The sequence below is a fragment of the Myotis yumanensis genome, unplaced genomic scaffold (assembly GCF_028538775.1).
Source record: "Myotis yumanensis isolate MYYU_CA2020_CCGP unplaced genomic scaffold, mMyoYum1.0.hap1 SCAF_5, whole genome shotgun sequence".
NCBI lineage: Eukaryota > Metazoa > Chordata > Mammalia > Chiroptera > Vespertilionidae > Myotis > Myotis yumanensis.
Window position 1 is genome coordinate 89,626,620 of NW_027223756.1, and position 16,611 is coordinate 89,643,230.

Sequence of the window (16,611 nt, forward strand, 5' to 3'; positions counted from 1 at the left end):
CCCTCCCTGTCCTGATCCTTCTCTCCTGATGGACCTTCCCCTCTCTACAACCCCAACCCATGCACTGGGATGTGGCTAAAAACGGGGAAGGGTAGAGCTGAATGCTCAGTGCCCAGCCCACTAGGTAAGTGGTGCTTTTGTCCCCAAGAGGACAATGGGTGATGCCTGAAGACATCTGTGCTTGTCACAACTGGGGGAAATTGATGCTACGGCCATCAGATGGGTGGAGGCCAGGATGCTACTCAACACCCTACAGTGCATGGTCAGCCTCACCACAAAGAATGATCTGGCCCCAGCCTTTTTTTTTTATTATTAGTTTTTCTTTTTCTTTTTTGGCCACAGCCTTAGATGTCAACAGGGTGAAGTTAGAAAACCCTGCTCGAGGCAGCAGCAATTACCTGGGAGGCTGCCTGGAGGATGCCACGGCCATCAGGCTCCCTGTGTGGGGTTGGAAGGTGTGGACAGCCTCGTCGGTGTATAGGCCACCATCCTGCCGGTGGTTCAGGCTCACCAGGTCAGTCATCACCACCAGTCCTGTTTCCTAGACAACAGACAACAAGAGACCCAAGTGGGGAAGTGGATGTAATGTCCCCAACAGTTGTCATCACCCTGAGTTCACTGACCCAACATTGCTTCCGTGTCATGGCCCTGCCTGCAGCAGGCTTGGTGACATGGACTGAGGTGGTCATGGCACCCAGTGACCATCCAGGACAGAACAGAGGAGAGGCCAATACATTTGTGGCTCAGACAGGCAACTCCCCAGAGACAGAGAGCAGATTGGTGGTTGCCAGGGGTGGGGAAGGGGAAATGGGGAGTGACTGCTAATGGAGATGAGGTTTCCCTTTGGAGTGATGGGAATGGTTTGGTACTAGATAGAGGCAGTGGTTGCATCGCATTGCAAATACACTAAAGGCCAATGAATTGTTCACTTTAAAATGGTTAAATTTCCTGTTGTGTGACTTTCACACACACACACACACACACACACACACACACACACACACAAAATCAACTATTGTAGTGCCTGATACAGACCAAGGGCCAGTGACTGTCACAATTATCTTCATCACTCTGCTAATTATTGGAACAACTGGACTGAGGGGAAGCCCCGTCCTGGTCTGGCTGACTCTGCTTTGTGCACAGAAATGCAAACCTAGTTACTCTGACTCAGAAACAGCACCTCCTAATTCCCAAAGCTTCCAGGACCCAGGGGTTCAAATCGCCCGGCATTCAACAAGCATGTAATTGAAACTTCATTTGTTCCAACATAGGTCTATAGGTATAGAGAGATATGTAATAAATATATTTTAGCTAATATAGCAAGATAAGTCATTTGTTCAAATATACTACATGTGTTTTATATATGTAGTTTTTAAGATAATTTTTAAAACTATTACAGAGAAAGGTTAATTGTGAGATCTAGGTGGTAGGTATACAGGTATTTATAAATTTGTTCAACTTTTCCAAATGTATGGAAAATTCCATAGTAAAAACGGTGTGTGTGTGTGTGGGGGGGGGGGGGGGTGCCTTTTTAAAACGGGAAGAAAAGCACCTTCCGATGGGACATGCATTCGAGTGGAGACCATCAGCATGTAAGGTGGGCTCCCAGCCTGACCTAGACTGACAGACCTAGACTGACACTCGTACACATGGCGGCTGCCGGCACCAGCCCCGCCCTTGTAGCCAGGAAGGAAAGGGGTGGACGGGAGCTACAGATACCATTGCCTGAACCCACCACCTGAGAACACAGCCACCTACTCCCCTTGTGAAGGTTTTCCTGAACATCACTGCTCCCTATCAAGTTCAAGTTGTCAGTCCGTGCTGAGAACCGTTCTGCTCTCATCTGCCTTGCACACTGGCAGAGACTGGGGGCGGGGGGGGGGGGGGGTGCGGCGGGGGGTCCGCTTATGAGCTTTCACTGGGGAGAGTGGCAAACAAGTTCTGCAGCAATGAGTTTAGGAGCCTCCACCCCCACCCAACTCTGTATCCCCAAGACCCTTTGTTTCAAAATGAGAAGAGCACAGAAGTGGGTTCCAAGACCACCCCTCCTTACGGCGAAGGCAAACCCGGAGTCCTTGGTGACGCCCCAGAGCCAGGGGAAGACGAAGGAGCGCCGGCGGCGGCGGGCGGCCAGCCCAGCCCACCAGAGGGGTCCGTCCTCCCACGACACCCTGAAGGCATCAGACACGTCGTAATCTTCCAGTTCCTGGAAAACCTACAGGCAAGCGGGGAGTGGGGGTCAGTCAGCTAAGGGTTTCTTTTCAGCCCAAACTGGCTCCCATGGGGCTGGCGTGCTCCCGTCTCAACCTCCTTTCCCATACATCACTGAAGACAAGCTTAGGGGACAGGCACTGGTGGTGTCAAACACAATATAAAGGGAGCCCTTTAAAACGGAGCCAGAGCGGCCATGCCAGAGGAACTGCCTTGCACGACGTATGCCTCCAACACTTGGAATGTGAAAACCGGGCAAGATAACCTGTGGACGAGGCCTCAAGCAACATTGTGCCCCCAAGAACTGTTTGCAAAGGTAACAAGAAAGCAGTTATTATAACTACCAGACTGATGACTACTAGGCTGAAAAGATTTAAAAACCGTCTAGAATTAGCATCACTACGTTATGTTACCTGCACCAACAGAAATGCCTTCCTGGGGTTCCCTTTCTCATAAACACCCTTTGCCTTTGTCCCCTAACCGGGCACTATTTGGGCTTCTACCGGAATCAGTGAGTCCCTCGTAGCTCTTCTTATTGATCTAGAATAAATGCTTGTTGCCCCTCACTTTGAAATTCCTCTTATTTTTAGGTTGGTAGTGGCATTAGCCCATTTTAAAGATGGGCAGACTGAGGCCGGAGAGGTGAGACCTGGACAAAGTCACGCCGCAGGGGTCTTCTGAATTTGACTCTAAGGTCGTTCAACTGCACAGAAGCAGCGACAAGGGGTGGTTCACTGAGAAATGAGCCCCATGGAGAGAGGGTATGTGGATTCACACCGGGCTCTACACTTGCTGACAAGCAAGCGACCCCTGGGGAGGTACAGGAAGCCGGCACTCACCTGGGCGGGAGTCAGCCGGAAACCAGACCTCAGCAGGTAGACGCTCTTATCAACCACAGCGACACACACGCAGCTGCCCCTGGCAGCCCTGACCCGCAGGTCCACAGCCTCCCCGGGCTGCGTCTCATTCGCTGAATACGTCAGTGAAACCTGGGCCCAAACACAGCAGAGGAATCAGGAGCTTGGCCCAAACCTCCCAAACCGCCCCTTACCCTCTCCCGCTGCCTAGAAGCCTTGGTCCTCGCTAGCCCAGCCAGAATCCAGGTGAGGACACAGGGGAAGGCAGAGTGACAGGAACCAAGCTGGTGCAACCAGGACATTCTGTGCACAGGACGGGAGGGTGGGCATGGGAGACAGGCGCTGGCCGAGGGCATGTGCGGTCAGGTGTGCAGGGTGCGGGGAGAGGGCAGGCTGAGCCTGCTGTTGGGGCATAAGCCCTGTCCCTTAGGTTGGAGCCCAGTGGGGTAGAGAACAGCTTTTCCCTGTGTGTGCTGGATGCAAATCCCCATCTGGGTGACTTCTGGAGAAGCTCCAGCTAAGATGCAACTTAGGTTCCGGTTATTCCTGAAGGCAGGGCAGCCCTTACAAGTCCTGCTTGTGGCGCCACCATGTGGCAGCTGTGCACAGCCCGCCCCGCATTGACACCCTGGGGTTCCCAGCCCTGGATGGCGATTGACACCCTGGGGTCTCCCCAACCCCCACCCCATTGGGATCCCGATGTTCTACCTGGTTTTCAAAGAAAGTCTCCACAGTGAACTGGACGCTGTCGGCAACCCCTTCTCCATTCTCCCTGACATAGAAGACCAGCAGGCGGCTGAGGGGGACCATGCTGGGGGTCACGGCCAGTTGGAGAGAGGTCATGCATACGCTGAGCTCAGCAGCTGGGGCTGGAGGGAGCTCTAAGACAAGTCAAAGGTGGGAGAGGTGGGGAGCCAGCACTCCACGGTGGACCCCCCAATGCCCAGGCTGCACAGCGCAGGGAGGGGCTGGCTCAGGCCCAGTGCTGGGGGTGGGGGAAGCAAAGTCCCAGGTGAACAATGCCTAGAGCCCCACTCGGGCCAGCAGCTCTCACCCAGGGCGATGCTGCCCCCTAGAGGCCATTCAGCAATGTCTAGAGACTCTAGGGACATTTGTGGTTGTCACAACTTGGAGGTGCTACTGGCATCTTAGTGGGTGGGGCTGGCAAACTGATCAACACCCTGCAGTGCACAGGGCAGAGAAAGATCCACCTTAAACACCAGCAGGGCCAAGGGTGAGAAAGTGACTTAGCATGAGAGAGAAGACCCTGTCTTCCTGTCTATCTATGAATCTATGCATCTATCTACCCATGAGTCTGTCTATCTATCTATCTATCTATCTATCTATATCTATATCTATTTATCTACCAATCCATAAATCAATTTGTCTATCTGCCTATCTATCTATAAGTCTATCTATCTATGAATCTATGTATCTACCTATGAATCAATCTATCCATGAGTCAGTCTGTCTAGCTGGATGTTTGGATATCCATCCATCCATCCATCCATCCATCCATCCATCCATCATGCTTTTCTCTTCCCTCCCTTCCTTCCTTCCTTCCTTCCTTCCTTCCTTCCTTCCTTCCTTCCTTCCCTTCTTCCTTCCTTCCTTCCATACATCCATTGGTCTGTCCTCTATTCACCCATCCATTCCTCCATCATCTGTCTGTCTGCCTGCCTGTCTGTCTATCTATCTATCTATTTATCTATCTATAAATCTATCCATCTATCTCAGGGATTCTCACCCAAGGTGACTTTTCTCCCTAGGGACACGGGTGATGTCCGGGATTGTTAGGTTGTCACTGCGTGTGGATGGGTTGTTACTGACATCTGGTGGGGGGAGACCAGGGATGTTGTTTCACACCCTATGGTGCCCAGGACATCCCACCACGAGGATGACTTGCCCTCGAGCTCCCATAGTCCCCACTTTGGAGATCCTGCTTTAGGCAAAAGGGCTGTGAAAAGGAGGAAACCCTGGGACAGAGGTGGGTCTGGTGAGGAGCACATGGAGTCAAGGAGAAGAAAAACACAGGACTCCCAGGTGCGGCCACAGCCTGGGCAGAGGCTGAAGGGGGCCGGCAGGAGGCGCCATAGCAGAGTGTGGGCCAGTGCAGGGCCCCGCCTACTGCCGCCTGCCCCGTCCCCTGCGGACACACAGTAAGGACCTCCCCACCTGGAGCCGCTGGCCACCCTCCCATCCTGGCCCCAGCCCCGTCTCACTAGGGACACGTGCCCTGCGCCCTGAGGCAGGCTCGCCTCTTGGCTGTGTCTAGTTACCCCTTCTCTCCGGGGTACCTGTCCCCATCTCCATGGCCGAGAAGGAGGAACGGAACCTCCAGCCTGCAGCCAGCTCACCTGTCTCCGAAAGGTGTGTTAAGCGAATCGGCTCCTCCAGGGCTGCCCGCCTGCTTCTCTGCTGGGTGACGCGGGCAGGCTGCTGGCCGGAGAGCACGATGTTGCCCCGTGCAGCCACCTCGTAGTGCAGGGTGAGATTGCAGGCACACGTGGACGTCACGGGAAAACGGGCTTCTTCCCCAACCTGCGGGAAACAGACGGCGTGCCTGGCCCTGCTGGTACCCACAGCCTGGCACCAACGCCACGGCCCACCCTGGGAGACGGCCACCCAGGGGTGACAGGGTGGCTGGGAAGGCCTAAGGTGCTGGCCTTAGGGCAGGTCACCCGTGTCCGGTCCTGGCTGTGGCCATGTCCGCCTGGCAGCCTCACTGCTGCCCTACAAGCGAGGCTCTCGTGCACTGAAATGCCATCCTGGGAGCTCTCTGTGAGGCGTCGGGTAGTAAAGATTTAACTTGGTCCAAAGAGAGGGCTGGCCTTCGCCCTCAGCTCCTAACAGGGGACCTCCAAGCCCCTGAGGTGTCCTGCCGAATACGTGTCTTTGTTGACCTACGGTCTTGGGCCACACCAGCTTCACCTCTGGAGGGGCTGAGACTGAGGCCAGCCATGCAGTGGCCAGCTGTGTCTGTGAAACTGACCCCCCATAAAAACTCTGGATGCTGAGGCTCACATGAGCGTCCTGGTGGGCAGGACACCAGGCATGTGGTCACACATTTTTGCTGGGAACGTAACACAGTCTGTGACTCTTGGGGAGAGGACGGTGGAAGCTCACCTTCAGGATGTTCCTGGACCCTGCCTCTTTCTGGGCTGACTTTTTTAAAAATATATTTTATTGATTTTTTATAGAGAGGAAGGGAGAGGGATAGAGAGTTCGAAACACTGGTCAGCTGCCTCCTGCACACCCCCTACTGAGGATGTGCCCGCAACCAAGGTACGTGCCCTTGACCAGAATCAAACCAGGGACCCTTCAGCCCTCAGGCTGATGCTCTATCCACTGAGCCAAACCGGTCAGGGCTGGGCTGGTTTTAATCTATATCTTTCACTGTAATAAACCATAACTGTGAGCATAACAGCTGGGAGTGAGTCTGTAACTCCTCCTTGAAACTGAAAAACCTGAGGATAGAATGGGGACCCCCAAACTCTGCAGTTGGTTTCAGGAGGGAGGGAGTCTTAGGGCATTTCCCTAACTGAGCAGGTGCCAGTGCTGGCAGTGGGCTGGCCCTTCTCATAGCACATAGGCATTCGATCCGAGGAAAACCCCATCGCTGGAGGGATGGGGGCTCCAACACCAGCATCAGCACTGGCCCTGCGGGGGCGTGTGCAGGCCCCTGGAGGCACAGGAACAAGCCCACCGGAAGCCTTACCTGCAGGGGGCGGGCGGGCGGCTGCAGCTGCAGGTAGCACTGGCTTGGGGAGTACCAGCTGCTGAGAGACAGGTAGCTGGGCAGGTACTGGGTCCCCACAGGCTTTCCATTGAGTGCTGTCACCTTGGCCTGAGAAGGAGAGAGAGGGTGCTTGGTCAAGGCCTGGGTGCCTGGAGTAGGAAGCGAATCTTGGGGATGCGTCTGCCTGTCCAGCCGTGTTGCAAGACCCTCTCAGGCTCCAATTTCCCCTTTGGGGAACCCCCTCCCCGATTCTCAGTCAATGGCGTTTAGTGTGGCTAGCCTGTTCTTCCCAGCTCTGTGGGAAGAACCAATGGGGTGTTGGGGGTTGGCTAGGGAGGGACAGGTTGCCCACTTGGCCACTGGGTGACAGTTCCACCACCTATTAGGGAACGCCGCCCCTCCCAGGCTCGCCAGCAGCCAGGTGGCTTCTCAAGGGAATCAGCTGCATGGGGAGAGGGCAGTCAGGGGAGGGCCCGTTGTGCAGGACAGCATCCCAGGGGCTCTGGACCAGCCCCACCTGCAGCTCACGGCCCTCCTCCTGCCTGCCCCAGGTCCCGGTGGCTACACCACTATTGCTCCTTGAGGGCTGGCACCTTTACTGGATGCTATAAGAAGGTGGCTAACACAAGGGAGACCTCAGAGGGGGCAGTTTAAGGCCTGTGTGTGGTGCAATATACAGATCTTGTAACACAGAACCCCATATGTTCACGTTGATCAATGTCACTCCAATCAATTTGATAAAAATGAAAATACCCATGTGTGATAAAGAATAAAGACATCGGCAGCTTCGGTCCCGCTCCTGGGAGGTAGCCCCTAGCCCCCTGGAACATCCCGAGTGCTGTGAGCTCATTGTGCATGGAGGGCCCCGACAACACATGTGCTAACGAGACGACTCGGGATGGGAACAGCCACACCAGAAAGACCAACCATGTGATTAGAGGGTTGGGGGTCTGAGCCACGTGATCTCAGCCTGACCTCCAGGGAGGGGAGGTAGCGGGAGACTTTGTTGAGTCTTAGGGCCCATCATTCAATCAGTGGCACCTACATCACGAGACCCCAACAAAATCCGTGGACACCAAAGCATAGTGAGCGCCCCTGGTTGGCTGTTCTTTGTGTCTGTCATTACATGTGGGTGTGCCAGGGTCCCGACTCCATGGCGACGGCACAAGAAGCTTCAAATTTGGGACCCTCCTGCTCTCGCCCTATGACCTCTCTCTTTACTTTATCCTAACTTGTATTATCTATAATAATAAAAGCATAATATGCTAATTAGACCGGATGACCTTCCTGACGAAGCCGGGGCTGCCAGGGAAGCCCGGGTCCCAGGTGCCTGCCAATGGCCATAGGGAAGCCGGTGCCGGCAGGAGCCGGGAGAAGGAAGGCCTACTCTCGCACAAATTTCATGCATCGGGCCTTTAGTTCTATTATAATAAAACTGTAATGGCCAAAGGTATGAACTTCCAGTTACAAACTAAATAAGTCCTAGGGATGCAATGTGTATCATGGGGACTATAGTTAACAGCTGTGTATTGTATATTTAAAAGTTGCTGAGAGAGTAGATCTTACAAGTTCTTCTCATAAGAAAAAAAATTGAAGGTGTGTGTGGTGATGGATGTTAGATAGACTTACTGTAGTGGTCATTTCATAATGAGTACGTATATTGAATCACTGTTATACATCAGAAACTAATATAATGTTATATGTCAATTATATCTCAATAAAAATAATTAGATAGTGTTTAAAATTGGTTCTGCTTTAAAAAAGAAAGAAAGAAAGAAAGACTTTTTCCTAAGCAGTATTTGGTAATAGAATAGAATATCTTTCCAGTAAAGTAACATTTTTGGAAAAAGCTAATTTTTTTTATTAGTCCTAAGCTGAGGATAATTTTTCCATTGATTTTTAGAGAAAGTGGGAGGGAGGCGGGAGGGAGAGACGGAGAGAAAGAGAGAGAGAAACATCAATGTGAGAGAGACACATCTATTGGTTGCCTCCTGTATGCTCCTTGACCCAGGCTGGGGATTGAACCTGCAACCAAGGTACATGCCCCTGATCAGGAATCGAACCAGTGACCCTTCAGTGTGTGGGCCAATGCTTTCACCACTGAGCATACCGGCCATAGTGAAATATATACTAGTAGCTATGAGAGAAAATTATTTGGCTAATTCTGATATTTGAGTCATTTGGGGGCTTTGCAGCTACTTACTCGTTAAAGGACTAATGGAAATAAAGGAATGTCTTTCAATTATTAAAAATTAAAAAACAGCCCCAGCCAGTGTTCTCAGTGGTTAGAGCGTTGGCCAGTGCACCAAAGGGTCATGAGTTCGATTCCTGGTCAGGGATATGTAGCTGGGTTGCAGGTTCAATCCCTAGCCCTGGTCAGGGTGCATGCAGAAGGCAACCAATTGATGTGTCTTTTCTCTCTCTCTCTCTCCCCTCCTCCTTTTCTCCCTTAAACTCTGTCTAAAAACCAATGGAAAAAAATATCCTCAGGTGAGGATTAACAAATAAATAAACAAACAAACAAGCTTGTAGTTGTAAGATAGTGGGCAGCAGGAACAGCCAGTTGGTAAAAAGTGTGAGTGACCTGGGGACCCCCAAGCTTATGTCTTTGGTGGTTTAAAATCTTTAAGGATATGTTGTTCTCTGGGGACACAGAGACCACAAGTGTCTTCAGCTCCCACCTACATATTTATTCTCAGCTACCCCCTGTCCTCACCATCCCAGTGCCATGGGGTCGTCACAGAGCCGGGACCCCCTCTTCCATCTCTCCTGCTCTTCCCTCCTCTACCCATCGGACACCAAGTCCCACTGATTCTACCTCAACAGCTCAGGCTTGGTGCCTTCTCATCATCATTTCTCATGTGCCCACCTGGGGTGCCCCCACCACCTCCCACTGTGGGCACTGGAGCAGCTGCTGGGGGTTAAAATTCAAATCACTCTGTCCCCTGACACTACCTTCTGGGTAAGCCCCAAGCATCCCTGGGAGCTGGCGGTTAACCTCGTTGGCTCCCTCCTCCATATCTTTCTGAAATGGCTCAGCCTGGCTGGGTACTTGCAGAACCCAATTGCACTATGGTGGTCCTCTGGGCTTCTGCATATATTGTTCCGCCTCCCAGAAGCAGCCTCCCGCCTCGCCCTGGGACAGCCGAGTGATCTGTTCCCACGCTGGGTTCCCCCATCAGACTGAACTCCCTCAGGGGAGGGGGCCTCCCAGGTCCACCGAGTCCATGCCTGCTGGCTGAATGACAAGGGTCCGGGGACTCACCCACCTCCAGCCACACATGCTGGGCGGACGTGGGGATGGAGGGGATTTCAAACGCCACCAGCCCTCCCCGGGATACGGATTCCGTGGTGTAGATGTTGTCCTTTGGGGTCAGCTCCGCCCTGATCTGGACCGTCACCCCCTCGGCCGGGCTGCCATCTGGGTAGGTCAGCTCCACCTGGAAGGGGTCACCAAAGAGTCAATGTTGTTTAGGTGTCAGGGCGGCAACACTCCCCAAAATGATCTAGACTTGGCCTGTTTCCCACGGGAACCCCAGCCAGCTTCTCTGCAGAAATAGACAAGCTGATGGTAAAATTCACAAGGAATTGCAGGAGGCTCCAAGTAGCCAAAGCAACCCTGATAAAGAACAAAGGAGAGCCCTAACCGGTTTGGCTCAGTGTCTAGAGCGTCGGCCTGTGGACTGAAGGGTCCCAGGTTCGATTCCGGTCAAGGGCATGTACCTTGGTTGCAGGCACATCCCCAGTAGGGGGTGTGCAGGAGGCAGCTGATGGATGTTTTTCTCTCATCAATGTTTCTAACTCTCTATCCCTCTCCCTTCCTCTCTGTAAAAAAATCAATAAAATATAAAAAAAAAAAAAAAAAAAAGAACAAAGAAGAACTCACACACTGCAATCAAGTCACTACAAAGCTATACTAATCCAGAGAGTGGAGGTATTGGCATGAGGATAGACATGGAGACCAAGGGGGACAGAGCTGAGAGTCTAGAAATGAACCCACATATCTACTACGACCAAAGGATCTTTGACAAGGGCGCCAAGACCATTCAGTGAGGAGAAGTATCGTTTCTTCAACAAATGGTGCTGGGACCACTGGCTCCCCACGTGCAAAAGAATAAAGTGGGACCCCTCCCTCCCATCCTACATAAAAGGTAACTCAAAGTGGATCCCAGACCTAAATGTAAGAGTTAAAACTACAAAACGCTCAGAAGCAAACAGGGAAAAAACCTCACGGCCTTGGACTTGGCAAAGCAGACACAAGATGCAATCAGCCTGTGCCAGCCGCTGGCCTCGCACCACGTCAGAGTACCAACAGGGCGGGCACTGCGGGGACCGTTCCTCGTGACTCCCCGCCTTCACTCGTGCAGGAGGGTAGAACATGTGACGAGAATGAGGGGCTCAGGAGACATGCATGTTGTGAAAGAAACATGGCCAGGGGGCCTGGAGCGACCCTGGAGCAGCCCTTCAGCTGGGCAGGGATTTGGTGCTGGGGTGACAGGGGCTTCGGCCTGTGTGATTCCCATTAACAGCTCTGTTCCTTAACCCAGATGGGGAGCAATTCCCCAGCTGTACGTGAAATGTTCCCCTTTTCCTGAATGGACCCCCAAACCCCTCCTGCATTCATGTTCTGGCCATGCATGTGGTACTTCAGCTTCTCCTCCAGCCGGGACCCTGCAATCAAGGGGCACAGGAGCTGTGTCTCCATGCGTGGGACATGGAGGCAGAGATCCTGGCACAAAGAGAGAAGGGCGGTCCCAACGTGGAGCAAGAGGGGGACACAGTGTAGGACAGACCACCGTGATCCTGTGGGTGACTCTGGGAGGCAGGAGGGTACAGGGCTATGGGTGGTGGGTAGAGAAAGGGGTCAGGGACAGGCCAGGTGACATCAGGCCCTGCTGGCTTTGCTGCCCCAGCTGCAATTGGTTTTTCGGTGACTCTCAGGCTGGAGCGGGGTGGAGGCAGGGCAGGGCCTGTGACCTCGGACGGCCCCTGCTGGCCCCAGCGCTTACCATCCCCATGTAGGACAGACCCGGCTTGAACTGCTTCCTGGTGGCCTTGGAGTAGCGGATGTCCACCAGCTGCTTCTGGACAGGGGTGGAATCGTCAAAGGCCACCTGCTGGCTCCCATCCGTGGCGGTCACCGCGGCCCAGATGCTGACTGTGCCCCGGAAGTGCTCAGGGATGTCAGTCGGGATCATGTCCCTCACGCAGATGTGAAAGTCCTGGGAGCCGTGAATCTGGAGGCAGGAGACAGGCTGTGCTCGCTTGGGGCTGGAGTGGCTTCGAGGGAGGACTTGTAAGCACACATCTCAGGTATAGGGCTCTCCAGCCACCTGTAGGGCCAGGGGACCCTCGGCCACACACGCAGTCTATGCTGTGGGGATGGATCCCTGCTGGGTATGCAGCTGTCCCTGTCCGCTCTGCTGGGCAGAAGGTGAGGCAGTGGCCCTCCAGCCAGGCGGCAGGGCAGGGATCTGAACCTGGCCAGCCCCACTCTGGTGCCCTCACTCCCCTCCTGCTCCCGGAGCACTGGAGCACGGAACTGCCCCCAGTCAACCCTCATCTTAGGAACCCCCAGGGCCTGGCCGACTCACATTCAGAAACATCTGTGGAGTTAACTACTCAGTAATGAGGGAATTGAGGAGGCCACCAGCCAGCAGCCTCCAGGGAGAACAAAGGGGACAGAGAGAAGCTTCGGGTGGGGGTGGGGACCACGATCATAGTGCAGTTGAGGCCGGTGCAGACAGGGCTCAGTGGTGGGGGACCCCACGAAGGCACGGGATCTCCAGGATGTGTGTGGAGGGACACACTCACAAACATACAGAACAATGAATACCAGATTATAAAACTTGACATACCCAGGAATGGGAAATCTTGCAGCCACTGTGGAAAAACAGTCTGGAATTTCTCAATTGGCGAAACACAGAGTCACCGTTGAGAGAGGGAACAGACAAGCAGACCTCGGCCAGATCGTGTGGGAAGAACACTGACCCACAGTCGGCAGTCGCCGGCCCAGGAAGCCAGCCCCTCCTTCACAGGTCAGGCTTCTTGCGTGAAGTCAGACCCCTCTCTCTAGCAACCAAATCACACCCGGTAACAGTGGGCCCCCAACGGCCAGGACTTTCTTAATAACTGACAATTTCCCTGATTTTTGCCCCCACTTCCAACTCAGGACCAACTGGAGAAAGCCAAGCCTGTCCCTAACCCATCATATTGGATGCCCACTGCTCAGTAGCTGCCCACAGCTCCTCTGGGCCACCAGCCTCTACTGGGGCACACCTGACGCCCCCTGCTCTTTTTTTCACTGTAAAGCTTGCCCACATCTCCCCCTGCCGCTGAGTCTCTGCCAAACGCCACTGACGGCTGATTCCCTTTCCACAGCAGACTTTGTCCTTATCTAAGTGGTTTTCATTTAATTCCACAACCACTCGCCCCAGGAGTGCCACACCCAAGAGAAATGAAACATCCCCCACACAAAACCTCGTCAATGAATGCCCAGAGCAGCACTGGCCACAGTCACCAAAGAGTGGAAACAACCCAAAGTCCATCGGCGAATGAATGGGTCAACGCCCTGTGGCCCATCCGTTCTGTGGAATATTACCCAGCCGTTAAAAAGGAGCGAAGCACCGACACGCTGCAGCATGGGTGAACGCTGAAAAAGCGAGGCGAATGAGAGAATGCAGGCACAAAAGGCCAGAGTCTATCACCTCATTGATATGAAATGTCCGAAACAGGCAAATCCACAGGCATAGGAAGTGGGGTCGTGGTTGCCAGGGGCTGGAGAAGGACATGAGAAATTTGGGAGGCTTGGTGGAAATATTCTAAAACAGCGGTTCTCAACCTGTGGGTCGCGACCCTTTGGGGGTCAAACGACCCTTTCACAGGGGTCGCCTAAAACCATCAGAAAACACATATATAATTACATATTGTTTTTGTGATTAATCACTATGTTCAATTTGTAACAAAATACATTCTGCATATTAGATATTTACATGACGATTCATAACAGTAGCAAAATTACAGTTATGAGGTAGCAAGGAAAATAATTTTATGGTTGGGGGTCACCACAACATGAGGAACTGTATTAAAGGGTCGTGGCATTAGGAAGGTTGAGAACCACTGCTCTAAAACTAGATAGTGGTGATGGGTGCACAACTCTGTGATTATACTAAAAACCACTGAAGTGTACACTCTCTGTGGGTATTTGAATTGTGTGGTACATGAATTATACCTCAATAAAACTGTTTTTTTAAAATTTACATACAATATCCTGGGAGAAAACACATCAAAATATCAGTAACGGTGGTGTCGGACCGTTGGAGAACAAGTTAAGATTATTTTCTTCCTTTTTAAGAATGTTCTAAAGTCTCCATGTTCAGCCCACAAGAATTTTATCTTTGGGGAAATCCCCACTGTATACTGTTTTAGAAATTCAAATAAAATGGATGACAATAGAGCGGAAGCCGAGGGCAGACGCTGTGGGAAGGGACCCACTGGGCGGACAGCATGAGGTGCTGCTCCTCACCTTCATGGTTCTGAGGACGGGGCACCCCATCTCCTGGCTGTAGTACCCCACGCCATTCACGGTCATGTTGATTGTCAAGGTTCCGGAGACGGGCTTCCCAAAGGTATACCTGGAACAAAGGGACAAGGGTAGCTGATGTCACAAGCAGCAGGTGGTCACTGGGTCCAGCAGCTGGATGAGAGTGGAGGTGTCCAAGGCGACCTAGTGGCTATTAGCGGGGGGTGCTCAAGGATGCGTGCCAAGATCCTGTCCTTCACACCGGGATGCTTCCCCACCCTGTAGCCGAACCTTCCAGCCCTTCCTGCCGCCCCGAGTCAGGACAGATAACCTCAGGGTCCCGCAGTCCTCAGTACCAAGCTTCATGTTTGACAGAAAAAGCGACCGAGAGTCAGAGAGGAGCCCTGGGCCAGGATGTGTGAGACAAGCCCTGGGGTTGGTGACACCACTGGAGCACGAGGAGGCCTGGTTCTAAGTGCCCTTACGAGCTCAGCTGTGAACTAGGGGCTTGACTTCTCTGAGCTCCCGCTTCTCCACCCCGAGGGTGGGAATAAAACTACCACCTCAGGGAGGTCGGTGGAATTTAAATGCATGTATGGGATGCCCGATGCAGAGGGGACACCTGCTTACCAGGGCAAGGAGCAAAATGGGAGACTGTAGTGAAAAAAAATAATGCCAGGCACTTCAACTATATTCTAAACTGGAAAACGTGTGTGTGTCCAGCACATCCTTGGATTTTAACACACACACGGGCCAGAGAGCAGCCTGAGCCAGGCCACCACCTCCAGCAGGCAGCAGAGCTGGGGCAGGACTAGGGGCTTCAAAGGAGGCCCAGAAAGGGACAGTGTCTCTTGATGACCCTGGTCAGCCCCACACTTTGGCCTGGGTCAAAGGCCCAGGTAACCCCCTCTAGAAATCCCTCTTGGGTCATCCCACAGCTGTGGGGCTGCCGATGGGTAGGGGTCCAGTTTGGGGCAGGGTGCCTCTTAGGGGAGAGGTATGTTCCAAAGGGGAGGAGCAGGCCCGTGGGGGAGGGGCGTCCCGCAGGAGGAGGGCATGCCTGTGGGGGGGACCCCCCTTCTCACCTGGCCTGCACAGTGCCAGTCTCGCAGGCGTCCACATCCCGGATGTAGCGGGGTGGGTCAATAAGGAGCTCGAACTTGGGCAGCGCTGAAGGGAGAGAGCAGAGCGGAGGGAAGCAGGTGGCCCCACCCCCGGCTGGCCTCAGAGGGATCCCGGCCGCCACTGCACGCTTACACTGTTAGAACCCATGCCACCCTGTGCTGAGCACTGGCAGCTCTGGGGATTTGCCAGCCACATCCATTTCCTATCTTTGGGGGACCAGCACCCCGTTTCTCTCAGGGGTCCACGTGCCTTGAGTACAGTGAATCCCATCCCATTCCAGGGGTGTGCCAGTGGCTCCTGGACCAACTAGGGGGCGTCCTGAGGTGCTTGTGATGGAAAGGAGCTTCTTTTGACCCTATGACTCAGCCCTGGGAGCATCCAGCCCCCGGGGCACCCTGTGCAGCTCACAACTCGGGGAGGAGGGACCAATACCCGGGAGCAGCACAGGAAACTCGGTCCCACCTGCTTGTTACATGAGCCAAGCCGATAAATTCCTTTTCTTTTCCCCTGGCTGGTGTTGCTCAGTGGTTAGAGTGTCGGCCCAGGCACTGAAGAGTTGCAGGTTCAATTCCCAGTTAAGGGCACATACCTGGGTTGCAGGTACGATCCCCGCCCCAGGCATGCAGGGCATGTGAGGGAGGCAACCAATTAATGTGTCTCTCTCACATCAATGTTTCTCTTTTTCTCTCTCTCTCCCTCCCTCCTCCCTTCCACTCTCTCTAAATGGAAAAAATATCCTCTGGTGAGGTTTCACAAAAATAAAAATAAATTCCTTTTCTATTGCTTCCTGAATATTCACTGGGCTTCTGTTGCTTACAACCCACACCCTGACCTCCACGGCTTTCCTCCCAGGATCTTCCTTTGGTTAAAAAATATGTTGATATTGATGTTAGAGAGAGAGGAAGGGGGAGGGACAGAGAGAGAGAAACATCGATGAAAAACATCCATCAGCTGCCTCCTGCACACCCCTCACTGGGGACTGAGCCTGCAAGCCGGGCATGTGCCCTGATCAGGAATGGAACTGGGGACCAAGATCTTCCTCTTAAAAGGAGAAGCCCTTGACCACGTAGGGGAGATGTTAGCACAGAAGCAGAGTAACTGGCTCTGGCAGGTTCGCTCCCTCGCTCTTGTCACCTGAGCACTTTCCTTAATGGCTC

General features: G+C 53.3%; 1 protein-coding gene across 1 annotated transcript in view; it reads right to left on the reverse strand.

Annotated features, from left to right (window-relative positions):
- CPAMD8 (C3 and PZP like alpha-2-macroglobulin domain containing 8) overlaps positions 1 to 16,611 on the reverse strand; it is a 61,013-nt gene that overhangs the window by 30,016 nt on the left and 14,386 nt on the right. The window contains 10 exon segments of the mRNA XM_070416334.1: positions 399 to 541; positions 2,054 to 2,215; positions 3,051 to 3,200; positions 3,777 to 3,949; positions 5,426 to 5,609; positions 6,787 to 6,915; positions 10,077 to 10,247; positions 11,817 to 12,044; positions 14,333 to 14,441; positions 15,415 to 15,499. Coding sequence (XP_070272435.1) covers positions 399 to 541; positions 2,054 to 2,215; positions 3,051 to 3,200; positions 3,777 to 3,949; positions 5,426 to 5,609; positions 6,787 to 6,915; positions 10,077 to 10,247; positions 11,817 to 12,044; positions 14,333 to 14,441; positions 15,415 to 15,499 — 1,534 coding nt within the window.